The following is an 11,793-nucleotide window of genomic DNA, read 5'->3' as shown; positions in this document are numbered from 1 at the left end:
GACAGCGCCCGCCTGCACCCCCTGGTTCTGGGAGCCGAAGGGGCTCCCCGGCGGGGCCGGCGTTCTGCCCGCAGCGCTCGGCACAGCGCTGTCCCCGCCGCCTGGGCTCGCGTCGCTGGGAGCGGACCCCGGCACAAAAAGAGCCCCTCCCCTGCCTGCAGCCCCCGGCGGCATCCGCATCTCCGCGCGCAGCATCCAGACACGCTTACCTGTCCCAGGGGTGCTGCTGATGGTGTTTTTGAGAGCCAATAAGCACCAGCAATCTAAGTCATAAAATAACCTGTGACACACTTTCACAAAGTAAAGATACTCTATAATTTTTACTTCGAAATAATAACGCAATTGAAGTTACATGTTATATTATTAAAAGAGTTTTTGTGTGTATGTGGTTTTTCTCCATTACATAATTTTTCATCTTGTGAAGAAATAACATCTTGCACACCTTAACATGAACACATTTTGGAGTTGAACAACAAATGACTATGACATGAACCATTTCAGCTGGTTTATTACTGTAACCATCTGGAATATATTCTTTGTCAGATGTAAAGAACAAAAAAACGCTGCAATGAAAAAATATCAATGGAAACTTGCATTTCCCCATTTCTTTACAGAGGAACAGTTACTGCAATCAGCTTAATTGCAGCAGGAATTAATTGGATTCCTCTAAAGAGCTGGTGGGCTCTTTCTGGTCAGAGGGTATAAATATAGAAAAAGTTATACTCATGTGTGAGGATCTGATAGCTATACAATATTTTGTGTATAGTGGACAAAATGACTTTTATGAATCCATGGATTCATAATGTTTCTATAAAAATGCAGTAAAGAAAATATAATGCACTGTGGGAACTTTTCTATGAAAATAAGTGCTGTGTGGTCCTTAAAAAGATATTTCTCCTAAAATAAAATAAAGAAGTATCCATCACTGCACATCCCAGATCTCACAGAGAAGAGGTGTGAATTTGTGATCATTCACTCTCCATGACATCAGCATCTCTGCGTGATGATGGTTAAATGTCCGTAATTCTGTGAGACGACCCAGAAGACATGCAAAGTGTTGAGGGTTATCTGGGTGGTGAAGTTTGCAGACTTTTTGTAGAATATCCAGCAGTGGTTCTTGAAGCCTTTCCACAGAATCTCTGCCCTTTATGTATTGTCGATCTAATTATGGTTTTAAAGAGAAGAAGTGATTAGCAAACATACTCTCTGATACATTGCAAATATTTACACCAATAAGTTAATACAAAAATATTCAAATATTTACAGTGGCCACTGATGTTCATACCTACAAAGGATATTTATTTTCATGTTAATATGAAATAAAAATGTTTAATTCTGTATTTTTGCATTAGGGTTTTCATGTGAGCTTCCCACTTCTAGCTAGAGAAAATTTTTAACCTTCTTAAAAACTGAAGTGTTTTAACTCTCCAATGTTTCACTGCAGTTCTGTCATCATACCTCCACAGTCTAGCTCTGCACCAGAATATGTCTTGCAATGCATTTCAAAAACTGAGTAACACCCTAAGTTCTTAGAGGTGCAAATCCTGGGGAATTTAGCCAGTAGAGAAGAGTGTAAAAGCAGGTCACCAGGGTGAAATCAAACATCTTCATCCTCAGACTAAATTTCTTTTTTACAAAATACTTGTCTCTTTATTTTGTTCATATGGAAACATCTGTTTGGATACTTGGATTGGGAGGAGAAGAGACGGATGGGATTTTTGGTGTAAAAAAATTTCCTGAGATACACACTGACTCAAAGAATGATGGAAATGCTTCATCTTCCCATCTTTCTTGAAACCTGGTTTGGAAACCTCCCAATAAAGTCTGAATACCTTCATTGCCATAGTCTAAGTTATTCTAAGTTATAGGGTTTCCCAATTTCCCTTTAAAATATGTGGCATTCCACAATGGTCAGTGTTGATGTGCATGTAGCCACATCTGGGGTTTTTTGAAGGAAGAAGCCTGTTTTGCTAAGCAGTGAAGGGATACCCGTAATTTTTAAAAGCACGTTATTTAAGCAGTTTCTTCCTTGTATTCAAAACCAAATGGTGTAACAGGACATTTGGAGTTTGTATTTCTGTCCTTGTTTTCTGGTTTAACAACTGAATATACAGAATGAGCATGCACATTCACGAGCATGCACATTCACTTACTCTATGTAGAATATAAGTTTTTACAAATCTCATGTCTGTTCCTCATGCCTTCTTTCCAGAACCATTAATACTTAATTCTGGATGAGAAGTTACCTGGAGACAGGATAACTATGGCTGTGAGCAGTGCATATTCTTCTTGTGTCATCTTCAGCTCTCCAATGCTTTTATAAAAATTAAACATGGGAGTTATGAATTCATCTGAGATACCTGTGAGAATGAAAAAATATTTATAGTATGTCTTAATTATTGAAGCACTCTGGTTTACTGCTACACAGCAATTATTTCATATTGACTGCCTTGGTGGCAGAAATCCACTAGAGAAATCATGATGCAAGACAATTATTACACAAGTGCAAGCACATCCTTCTTTTCCAGAGCAAACGACACAGGCAAACACTGGCATTTTCTTTTTGCATGGTTTCAAAGTCTTTCTTTCAAACAATTCATTTTACTCTGCAGGTTTGTCCATCTGGATCTTCAGGACAAGTCTCATATGTGGTTACCTTGTCTGCTGATAATCCTCTTTGCAAAGCAGACCCTGTGTTCCCTGTCTCTGCATTAGTTATGTGGAAACCTCTCAGGGTATATGGTTTAATTCCAGCCCAACTGTACAACCAACTGCCTTGGGCAGTTGCTTCAGTTGTCTCCATAAAGACACTTAATTACTCCTTTTATGTAGCCCGAAACTTTCGCTAGGTCTAGGATTACCTGTAGTCCAAGATCAACTTGCTTGCAACTACTATTACCTTAAAGTATAAAATAATGTATGATAAAATATAGAGCCAAAAATAGTTAAACTCCAGGCCTGTTTAAGAATAGGATCATGTGATTCTCTCAGCATCAGCAGAAGCCTTTGGGGTTTCCAAACTAAGGCATGCCAATGGGACTTCTTCTTGCTGATTTTGTCATCAGGTCACAATGTTCTTAGTTAGCCTTAAATTACAGACGCACTCCATCCTGCTCTTGGGTGTAAAAGAGAAGTTCTGTGACATCAAAATTATTCCTTTTTTAAATGATATGTGAGTCACTCAGAGCAGACATTAAACTATTGACAGTGGCTGCTTGCAGCTCTGAAGCAGTGTAGACATCCACAAAACAGTGGTTCTGCAGCAAGAACCTTTTGGCCTTCCTTGGCTGAAAGGCTGGAAACCTCCTCGGTTCCCATAGATGAGGGCCATAGGATCTCTTGTAGATTTAATCTTAATTTTGAACTGTTATAGGAGAAGTCCTTATAACTTCCTTTGAAAACCACATGAAGAAGTGCAGGTTTGAGTGCTGTGTACAACACCAAGCTGAAGTCCAGGACTAGTGAGGTTTGGAGTGCCTCCAGTAGGCAAAATTCAAACTGAAACTCAGCATGTGGAACTCAAAGAAAGGAAACACGAAGTCACTTGACTCAACTGTGAAACAGCCACATTTTGCTGTGGCAGTGAATTTACTTCAAGCAGTGGAATAGTTATGTGTCCCAACAATGAAGGAATGGTCTTGTAGGGTGTGGTTTATTTCATGGCTGAGTCATGATTTTAAACACATGACACGAGCAACCTATGTTCAGTTCAGATTACAAGCCACAAATCTTGTTTCCTTGATGAGTTCAATACTTCTAAGTCAATTAAAGGGATATATATGATGTGGGTCAGCTCATCCTGTCGAAGTTAGTAACACAGCTGACCCTTCTTACAGAGCAAACAATAGTCATAGCATCTAATGTGCTGCAAGGCTTGTGTTGTTAGTCATCAGCATTAACTCCTTAAAATTTTAAATACCTGTAATTGCTAACTTTTGGGGAACCACCTGTCTCCCTCTTGGGTGGTTTTAAATGCCAAGGTTCCTTATAACGTATAAGTAGCACATATATATGGAACACGAAAATCTTAAAGTTTGCATGAAAGTAGAAAAAAAAAGAAGTGAAAAGCTTCTGAAGAGCAAATGAGCAGAGCAAATGAATTCCTTTCATGGAAATGAGTGGCTCAGCAACAACATGAGAAAAGTCTAAGACAAACTTGGTATTTTTAGAAGTCTCTGTGCAAGGTATTGTGCTGCTGGGCACAATCATCTTGACAGGAAACAAGAAATGGTAGGAAGTGGGCTGTGACTGACTCCCATCATTTGTTTCTCATATTCCTAATTTGAAGGTTTTTTCTCTTTTTTCTTTCAAAAGTCAGGTTAGCTTTCAGCTGGATCAATTTATTGCTTTTGGTGACCCCAAACTCCTCAAATCCTATTGTCTATATAGCAGAAGTAGGATGAAAATGGTGCTGGCAAACAGGATATGGAAAAGCTAGTGAGGACCTAACTTCAGGTCCTCACTGCTTCAAACAATGCCTAAGCATGTAGTGAAACAATCCCTGCCAAGAGAGCTTCTAAGCGAACATTAAGAATGGAAGGGCGAAGCAAAAAATGAGTATAGATGTGAAAGCAAATGAAATTACTGCAGAGAACTCTGTATTAGTACTGCAAACAAAGAAATAAAACAAAACCATAGAGATGAAAGGGAATTATAAAGGGATGTTTGAGCAATGCAAGTGATTTACCACTTTTCCTGGGAGAACAGAACTTCAAAATCTTTAAACTGATATATGTCATGAGACAATTATGAAAAAAAAGCAGTGAAAAATGAGTAATTTTGGAGCTAGGATAATGGAATATTTTCTCTTAGCAGTTTTGCTGTCTTCCCACCTATGCTGGAGTTTCCCTGCTATTACTTCATCTTCCTGCATGTACGTTACACAAATTGCTTTTCCGTCACAAGAGGGGGCTGTTTTCTAATGTGATTGTAAATGCTTCGGTTTGGATTTAATACACTCCAACAGAAAAAAAAAAAAAAAAAAAAAAAAAAAAAAACAAAAAAAAAAAAAAAAAAAAAAAAAAAAAACCCAACAAAAAAAAAAAAACCAACTAGGAAAACACAGGAAACAGATGTTTATAATTTTTTTTAACTAGCTACTGGATGAGATGTTGTTGCCACTTCAATTCAGATTATCAGAACAAGAATTAAAAGTGATTTGGTGCTTGTAACTGGAAAGGCTAGAGAAGAAATAAGTTACATGATTTTCCCAATGTCATTACTACAAGTTATAGCTCAAAAGTGAAAAAAAACCCCAAATAGATGAAATTCTATTTCAGGTCTCATTGAGAACAGGAACGTTAGTTCTGCCTAGCCTTCTATATTCAGATCAGATGACAGCCCTGCACAGTGCTGTGCTGAGCTGTGCAGGCAGAGCTTCCTGGTCACTGCTAATAGTGCCTCCTTCCTAACTCTCTTCAACAAGGTTTCAAAAATGTTTTTCATGCAGCATTACGGCAGTAAGAACATGCTTCTCTTTTATATGTGATTGGGCATCTTTCTGTGTTATATAGATTCCTACCTAACCCAACTCAGCCACCTGCAGAATGTGCTGCAGATCATTTGATTATTTTGTTGTGTTCATGCATGTCTGGCTGTAAACCCAAGAGTGGTCACTGGGAAATACAAGCTTTACTGAGAGCAGCTTTGCAGCATCAAACCAGAGCAGATTTAAACCCATGAATATTACTCATTCAACATCCCTTACTTGCACAAGTTAATCCCCATCTGTAGGTCAAGGCACAGCATTACTTTAGACCTTGTCTTTTTTAGAGTTTTGTTGCTATGATTGCTCTTTAAAGGTAAGATGACTGATACCTGGTATCATAAGGTTTGCAGTTTCAGGTCATGAATAATTATCTGTTTAACATAATCCTGGAATACGTGTATTTACTGTGATATCGAGTCAGTATTGCCAGCTTTTTGAGACAGCATTCTTTCTTCTATTTTGGCTGTTTTGCAAAACTGAATAATTAATCTATTGCAAGAAGAAATCTTGAGAGTAAATGCTAATTAACAGTAACTAACACTGTATTATTAATATAGATAGAGATCGTTTTTCCTTGATAAACATTGAGGTGTTATTGAATATTAAACTAAGGGTATATTAGTAGCTGCTTTATGCAAATAAAATATTCCAATTACTCACAAACTTACATTTTATCTTTCACATTGTTTTTCATTTTTACCAGAATTGTTTTCATGCTGCTTATTAGCTCTCCCTTCTGAGCTATTCAAATGCATAAATGGCACTTTAAACACTGGCCAAATTAACCCCTGAATGCTGAGTGCCAAATCAGGGGAAAATCTAGCCAGGAGAGAAGACACACCAGAGCATGGGCACTTTCTTTTCTGTCTGCTATTATCTTGTAGGGGTTAAATGGCCAACTTAAATGAGACTTAGCATGTGTTGAGCAGAACTCACAACCAAGTACCAAACCCCCATCTTCTTTCAAGCAATCCATAGGACCTCTGTTAAGCCATAATTGCAAGCAAAGAAACCTTAGTTTAAAAAACAAACAAACAAACAAACAACAAACCAAGCCTGTAAGGAGGGTGCAAATGACCTTTCCACATACCCTCCTTTAGCAGTGGCCTGAGTGCCTGCAGTCAGAAGAGAGAAATGTGGTCTGGCACATAGTAGCAGCACCTGCACTGCCTTGAGCTAATCTTCATAGGCAGAGTCTAAAAACATTTTTGGCCTGAAGAAGCACACTTATGCAGAAGAAAAGAGATTGGGTTCCTGACATCTGCTCTTGCTTTCATGGGTATAGATCTATTCTGTAGATATAATTTAAATAAATTTAGCAACTTTATTTGTACTTCAGATACCTAGCACTGGATGACTCAGTGTGGTAGATTGTGCAGGAAAGGTGTGTAAACAGGAAAGTTCTTTCCTATATTTTGCAATTTAGAGTGGTCTACATTTCTAAATGTTTTGGGCAGCGTGCCAATTTTGCCTTGAGTCACAGGATGATGTGCTTCCTTCCACGAGGATGCACATGACCATTTGGAGGTTAGACACTTTGGACACGTCAGTGAAGGTCTTTCTGTTTATCTGCACAAACCCCAGCACAAGGGGGGTTTGAAGCACCACCCTTGCTTAGTACTAATAACCAAATTATAAAAGACAAGGGTAATGGAAGTTATTAGATATCCATGTTCCAATACCAAACTTCGCTTTTGGTTGCAGGAGCCTCTTATCCAAATCAGTGGGAACTTTGTATCCCACATTCGATGGCAAAAGGTGGCCTCTTGCCAATGCTTTGAACATGTGGTTTTTCCTTTTTTTACTTGGATCTGAATGTACTTCAGCACCTGTAACCCATCCAGGATGACAACAGTATGTTTCACAATGTCAGAGGTCCTGCTGCCAACTTAAAAGTTCGGTCCAGATTCTTCCCTTTCCGTCAATATCAGTATTTATTTCCCAATACTCAAATTCCTAGAACTGCTTTGTAGAGTAAAATGACAAAATAAAAATCTCTGTCTTTTCATGACTACTGAAACCTGGTATCTTTAGCAAAACAAACTACAAATCCTCACAGAGAAAAGTTTCTGTATCTCAGCTCTGTACTGCTCAATAATGGGGAGAATTTGCTTTCAAAATAACAGAAAAACACCAAGCATTAAATTACTAGAATGTCAGCCTTTCACAAAATGAGTCAATCACAATATGCTATATGCAAAGTGAAGCATCAAATGAGTAAATGGCACCAAATCTCAGTAACATTAAATTTTAAAAGTCTGTATTTCTCATTAAGTCTCAATATTAGGGTGTGTAGGAGAGGATTTTAGTCACAGGAGCATCTAATGCAAGAATTTTCATAATGGCTTATGGAGAAAGACCATCAGGGCTCAAACAAAGGCAGTCTCTGAGATGCAGCAGGACTTGAGCAATATGCACAAGCTGAGAAATAAAAATATGCCTCATCAGCATGAGAATGAAAATGAATGCTGATAATGCTCAAAGGTCATCACCACCAGATCTCTGACTTCTTTATCAGGAAAAAAAAAACCCAAACATTCCATACAATCAGGCCAGAGAAGACATAAATATTAATAGATGAGAGCAGCTTCAAAGTGGACATGGTGGCAGGTGACAGAAGTATGGACAGCTTGTGACTTTTAGGCAGAACCACCACCACCCTCGCTGATTTTATGGATACAGGCATCAAAGCTTGACAATAGAACTTCTGTGATATTCAGACATTAGTCTGTACCTAAAAATATACAGACAGAAATTCTGACTAACAGCAATAATTTGTGGCTGCTGGCATGACAATGTTTAGGACCTCACTAGGAGCCATAAATAATCCTGATGCTGTTTTTTCATTTGTTTCCTATAAACTTGATTTTTAAACTCACACTCAGCCATCAACTAATTTCTTCTGAGGCTCTCTGTTGTCTTTGTATGTTTCAGTTTGCTGCATTTAGCCTTTTTTGTTTCTGTGTTTATTTGTTTGTTTGCCAGTGAGGCATATGGAAAAAGAGGGGTTTAATCTCTTCTGGCCATTCTTATCTCTTGAACCAGTCTACAGCAGGATAATGGACAGCTGCAGCTTTTAGAAGCATTTGTCCTTACTGGTTAAGACTGGAAAAGATTGTTTATGTTTCTACTCTCATGTCACATTTGGTACAGGCTACTGTGAAACCTAGAGCCTGGTGTTGAGTCCTATGACATTCAGGGGTGTGAACTGCATAGTATTTAATATTTTTAATACTGAATATTTGTAATTTTTTTTACTATAATTTATATTACATATTATGGAAATAACATTGAAAGTTCTATGTGTAAACAATGATATCAGAAGAATTTGGATGCCTTTCTTTCATTTTGTTTAAACTTTGACACATTAAAATAAGGAGGATTTAAACCACAAAAATAAGCTGTTTCTGTAGCAGATATTTTAAAACTATTTCAAAGTTTCATTTATTTAAAAGTTAGATAGATCCAGTAGAAGTAATTAAACTAGAAATGCAAAGATTTACAACCTGCTTTTTTAATTGTCACAGCCCCATTAAATGCAGCAAAGGAAAATCTTTTAAAATAGGTTTGAATATGCACTAAGTAGAGAAATAGCATATATAAGAAAAGTTATTTTATTCTGGCTATTAATAGAAGGAAAAAATGCAGTCAGCAGCAGTAAGCTGAATAATACATTATCCTCTTCTAATACACAGAGGGGGAAGTTATAACATCAGAATTTCCTCTTATGTCTTCAACTTGATCCTGGCTTGAGGGAAGATGTTTTAGAAAGCTTCTTCCAAGAGCAAGAAGATACATTTGTATTTATACAGGTTTAAAAAGCTATTTCGTTTCATTTCTTGGGAACTATTCAGCCTGGGTTTTTGGTCTAAGAATTTGCTTTTAATTTACCCTGGAGTTTTTTCCCCACAGGAAAAAAAAAGAATTGCAGGAAACATACTATATTTGTTACTTGTCTTGAAATTTCAACACAAATTTCTTCTAAATTGTTCAATACAAAATGTTTTTGGTTTTTTTTTTTTAAATCTGCAACATGACAGGTAAATAATACTAAGGCAGGATACAATGTAATATTCCAGCCAGTTGTATTATCATGAAGTCAAGCACAAACTTGCAAAATATAATATTGCATCTCATCTGTATTCAATAGTTGCAGAGAATTAACAGAATATTTTAAAATTATGACTAAGGAAAATTATTGATATGACATAAAGGCTTATGCAATGTTATGGATTAATATATTTCTTGCTTTTGGTGTTTTGTTTTTAATGAACAGTTGATACCCTGAACAAAGAAGCTTCGTACTCATTGTACAGATTAGAGAAGAGAAGCTTCTGAAGAGAAGAGAAGCCATATGAATTCATTTCTCCAAAACCTATTTCTATCAAAAATGTGGGTTATAATCCAGTAAAAAAATTGCTTAATGAAGCAATGGATATGTGACAACTCATTACAGTTTCCAGGAAGCATATCTGGTGTTCTTGGTGTATCTGGTGTTCTCTGCCTGCAGAACCTGGACCAGAAGCAATTCATATCACTCTGGAAGACATTATTTCCAGTCTATCAAATAGTACCCTCTTTTAATCAATCAAAATGAAAGAAATATATAAAACTACTAATTATAAATTAGTGTGCTAAGCCAAAATAAATACATATGCTCATAGTGAATTATTCTCAAGTTTTCTGATTCATTTTCAGTTAATAAAATATGTAAGTATTGGCTTAATTTTGCTTACATCAGTAGTATTTTCTGAACTGAGTTCAAGCTCATTTCCATGACAAATTTTGAGGTTACATGTTCTTCTGTCTCCTCTCCTTCTGATCCTTAAAAAGGAAAATCAGAAGGCTGAATCTATAGACTGACTCTCTTATTCAGAATTGTTGATCCATTTGAATATTCATTGATAGGTATCTGAGGGTTGGATAAAACTTGCTGGTTAATACAGAAAAAGGCAAAACATTCAGTATTGCATTGGTGGAGCATAAAGAATGCATAATAATCTACAACACAACTTCACCTGCTCTAAGGAACAAATAATATCTAGCCCCATTTGGCTTTTCATACTTATTTCAATTTATGTCCAGAACCAGAGGAATTCATCAGAATCACTGAACTTTCAATGGACCTTAAGAAGCAGAAAAACACTGAGAACATGCTGTATTTATAATCCTTCTACGCACCATGTTCAGTGCAATTCAATTTTACCAGAACAACCCCAAGAATACATGCTTGCCTTCAGTCATCTTCAGTAACATCCTAGAATCTTTTTTTCTTTTTTTGTTATAGGGATTGTCTAAAATCATAATTACCAATTATGAAAGCATAATTACCAATTCTTTAAGTGAACAATTTGAAATGGTAATAGTTCTTCTTCATCATTTTTTCATACTTATCACTGGAGACATGCACCAGGTTTATTTGATGTAGCATTATTCATAATAGTTGCAATGTACTTTATACTAAGGTAAAGAATCCTTTACCTTATGAACTTTAGACTCAAGGCTCAGTTAGATTTGTTCTAGTTAATGTAAAGAACATTCAGATAAATCTATCTCAATGCTACTAAACAATCTGACACAGAAGTGGAATGGTCTGGTTTGGTTTTGCCCCATTGAACAAGATACCTACCACTATTGCGAATCCTTTCTTCTAGAAGGACAGTGTGTCCTGTAGGAAGTTTCCTGCTGAAGATCTCAGCTGAACGGAGGAACATGGCTTCTACTGCTGAGCCCTTCAGCAAAGCAATCTGGTCTTCATGATCAAGGGTTTGGAAGCCTAAGGCCACATTAGAGAGAAATCAGGCAGCAAAAGAAACAGTTCCCACTTCTTTCTGTCCTGAAATTCCTGCATGTGAGGTGCCACACACCTGCATAACCTCGATACTGGTGTCAGTAGGGTTGCTAAGTGCTGCAGACATTCAAACCTGGACTTCAGGACATGACACTGATTTGAACCTCCCCAAAGTTTATGAGGATTACACACGTATTTTGGTGTTCATGGTATTTTAGAGGATAAGCAAAGTGTGATGATGCATAACCAATAGTGAGAATTTTGTCTAACCTGATGCTGCTCCATAATATCTTCTGTCGTGTTTCCACCAGAGCTTTCTACACTCCTTTCCCACTGCCATGCTTCTTTCAGTGTTACAATGCACCTTCCTTAGTTAAAGGGGATCTCTACCATATGCCCAGTGTTCAGTCTTGAGGTAACACGAACTTGAGAATTAAAAAACTGCTAATAAACTCAGATTTTCAGCACTTATCCATAACACACAATTCAAGGACCATAAATATTGGTGCCACCA

The 11,793-nt window shown here is 37.1% G+C and overlaps 1 protein-coding gene across 2 annotated transcripts in view; it reads right to left on the bottom strand.

Annotated features, from left to right (window-relative positions):
* Window positions 1–301: 301 nt before the first annotated feature.
* Window positions 302–11,793, bottom strand: part of NR1H4 (nuclear receptor subfamily 1 group H member 4) — a 36,373-nt gene continuing 24,881 nt past the window's right edge. For both annotated transcript variants that reach the window (XM_053978456.1, XM_053978457.1), the window contains exons 8-10: window positions 11,118–11,264; window positions 2,247–2,360; window positions 302–1,161 (exon numbers count right to left, since the gene is read on the bottom strand). In XM_053978456.1, coding sequence (XP_053834431.1) covers window positions 923–1,161; window positions 2,247–2,360; window positions 11,118–11,264 — 500 coding nt within the window. In that variant the 3' untranslated portion in view covers window positions 302–922. The remainder of the gene's footprint in view (window positions 1,162–2,246; window positions 2,361–11,117; window positions 11,265–11,793) is intronic.

Source organism: Vidua macroura, chromosome 5 (assembly GCF_024509145.1).
Source record: "Vidua macroura isolate BioBank_ID:100142 chromosome 5, ASM2450914v1, whole genome shotgun sequence".
In the NCBI taxonomy this organism is placed as follows: Eukaryota; Metazoa; Chordata; class Aves; order Passeriformes; family Viduidae; genus Vidua; species Vidua macroura.
The sequence above is the reverse complement of the archived record's forward strand: the minus strand, read 5'-3'. Positions and strand labels throughout refer to the sequence as shown.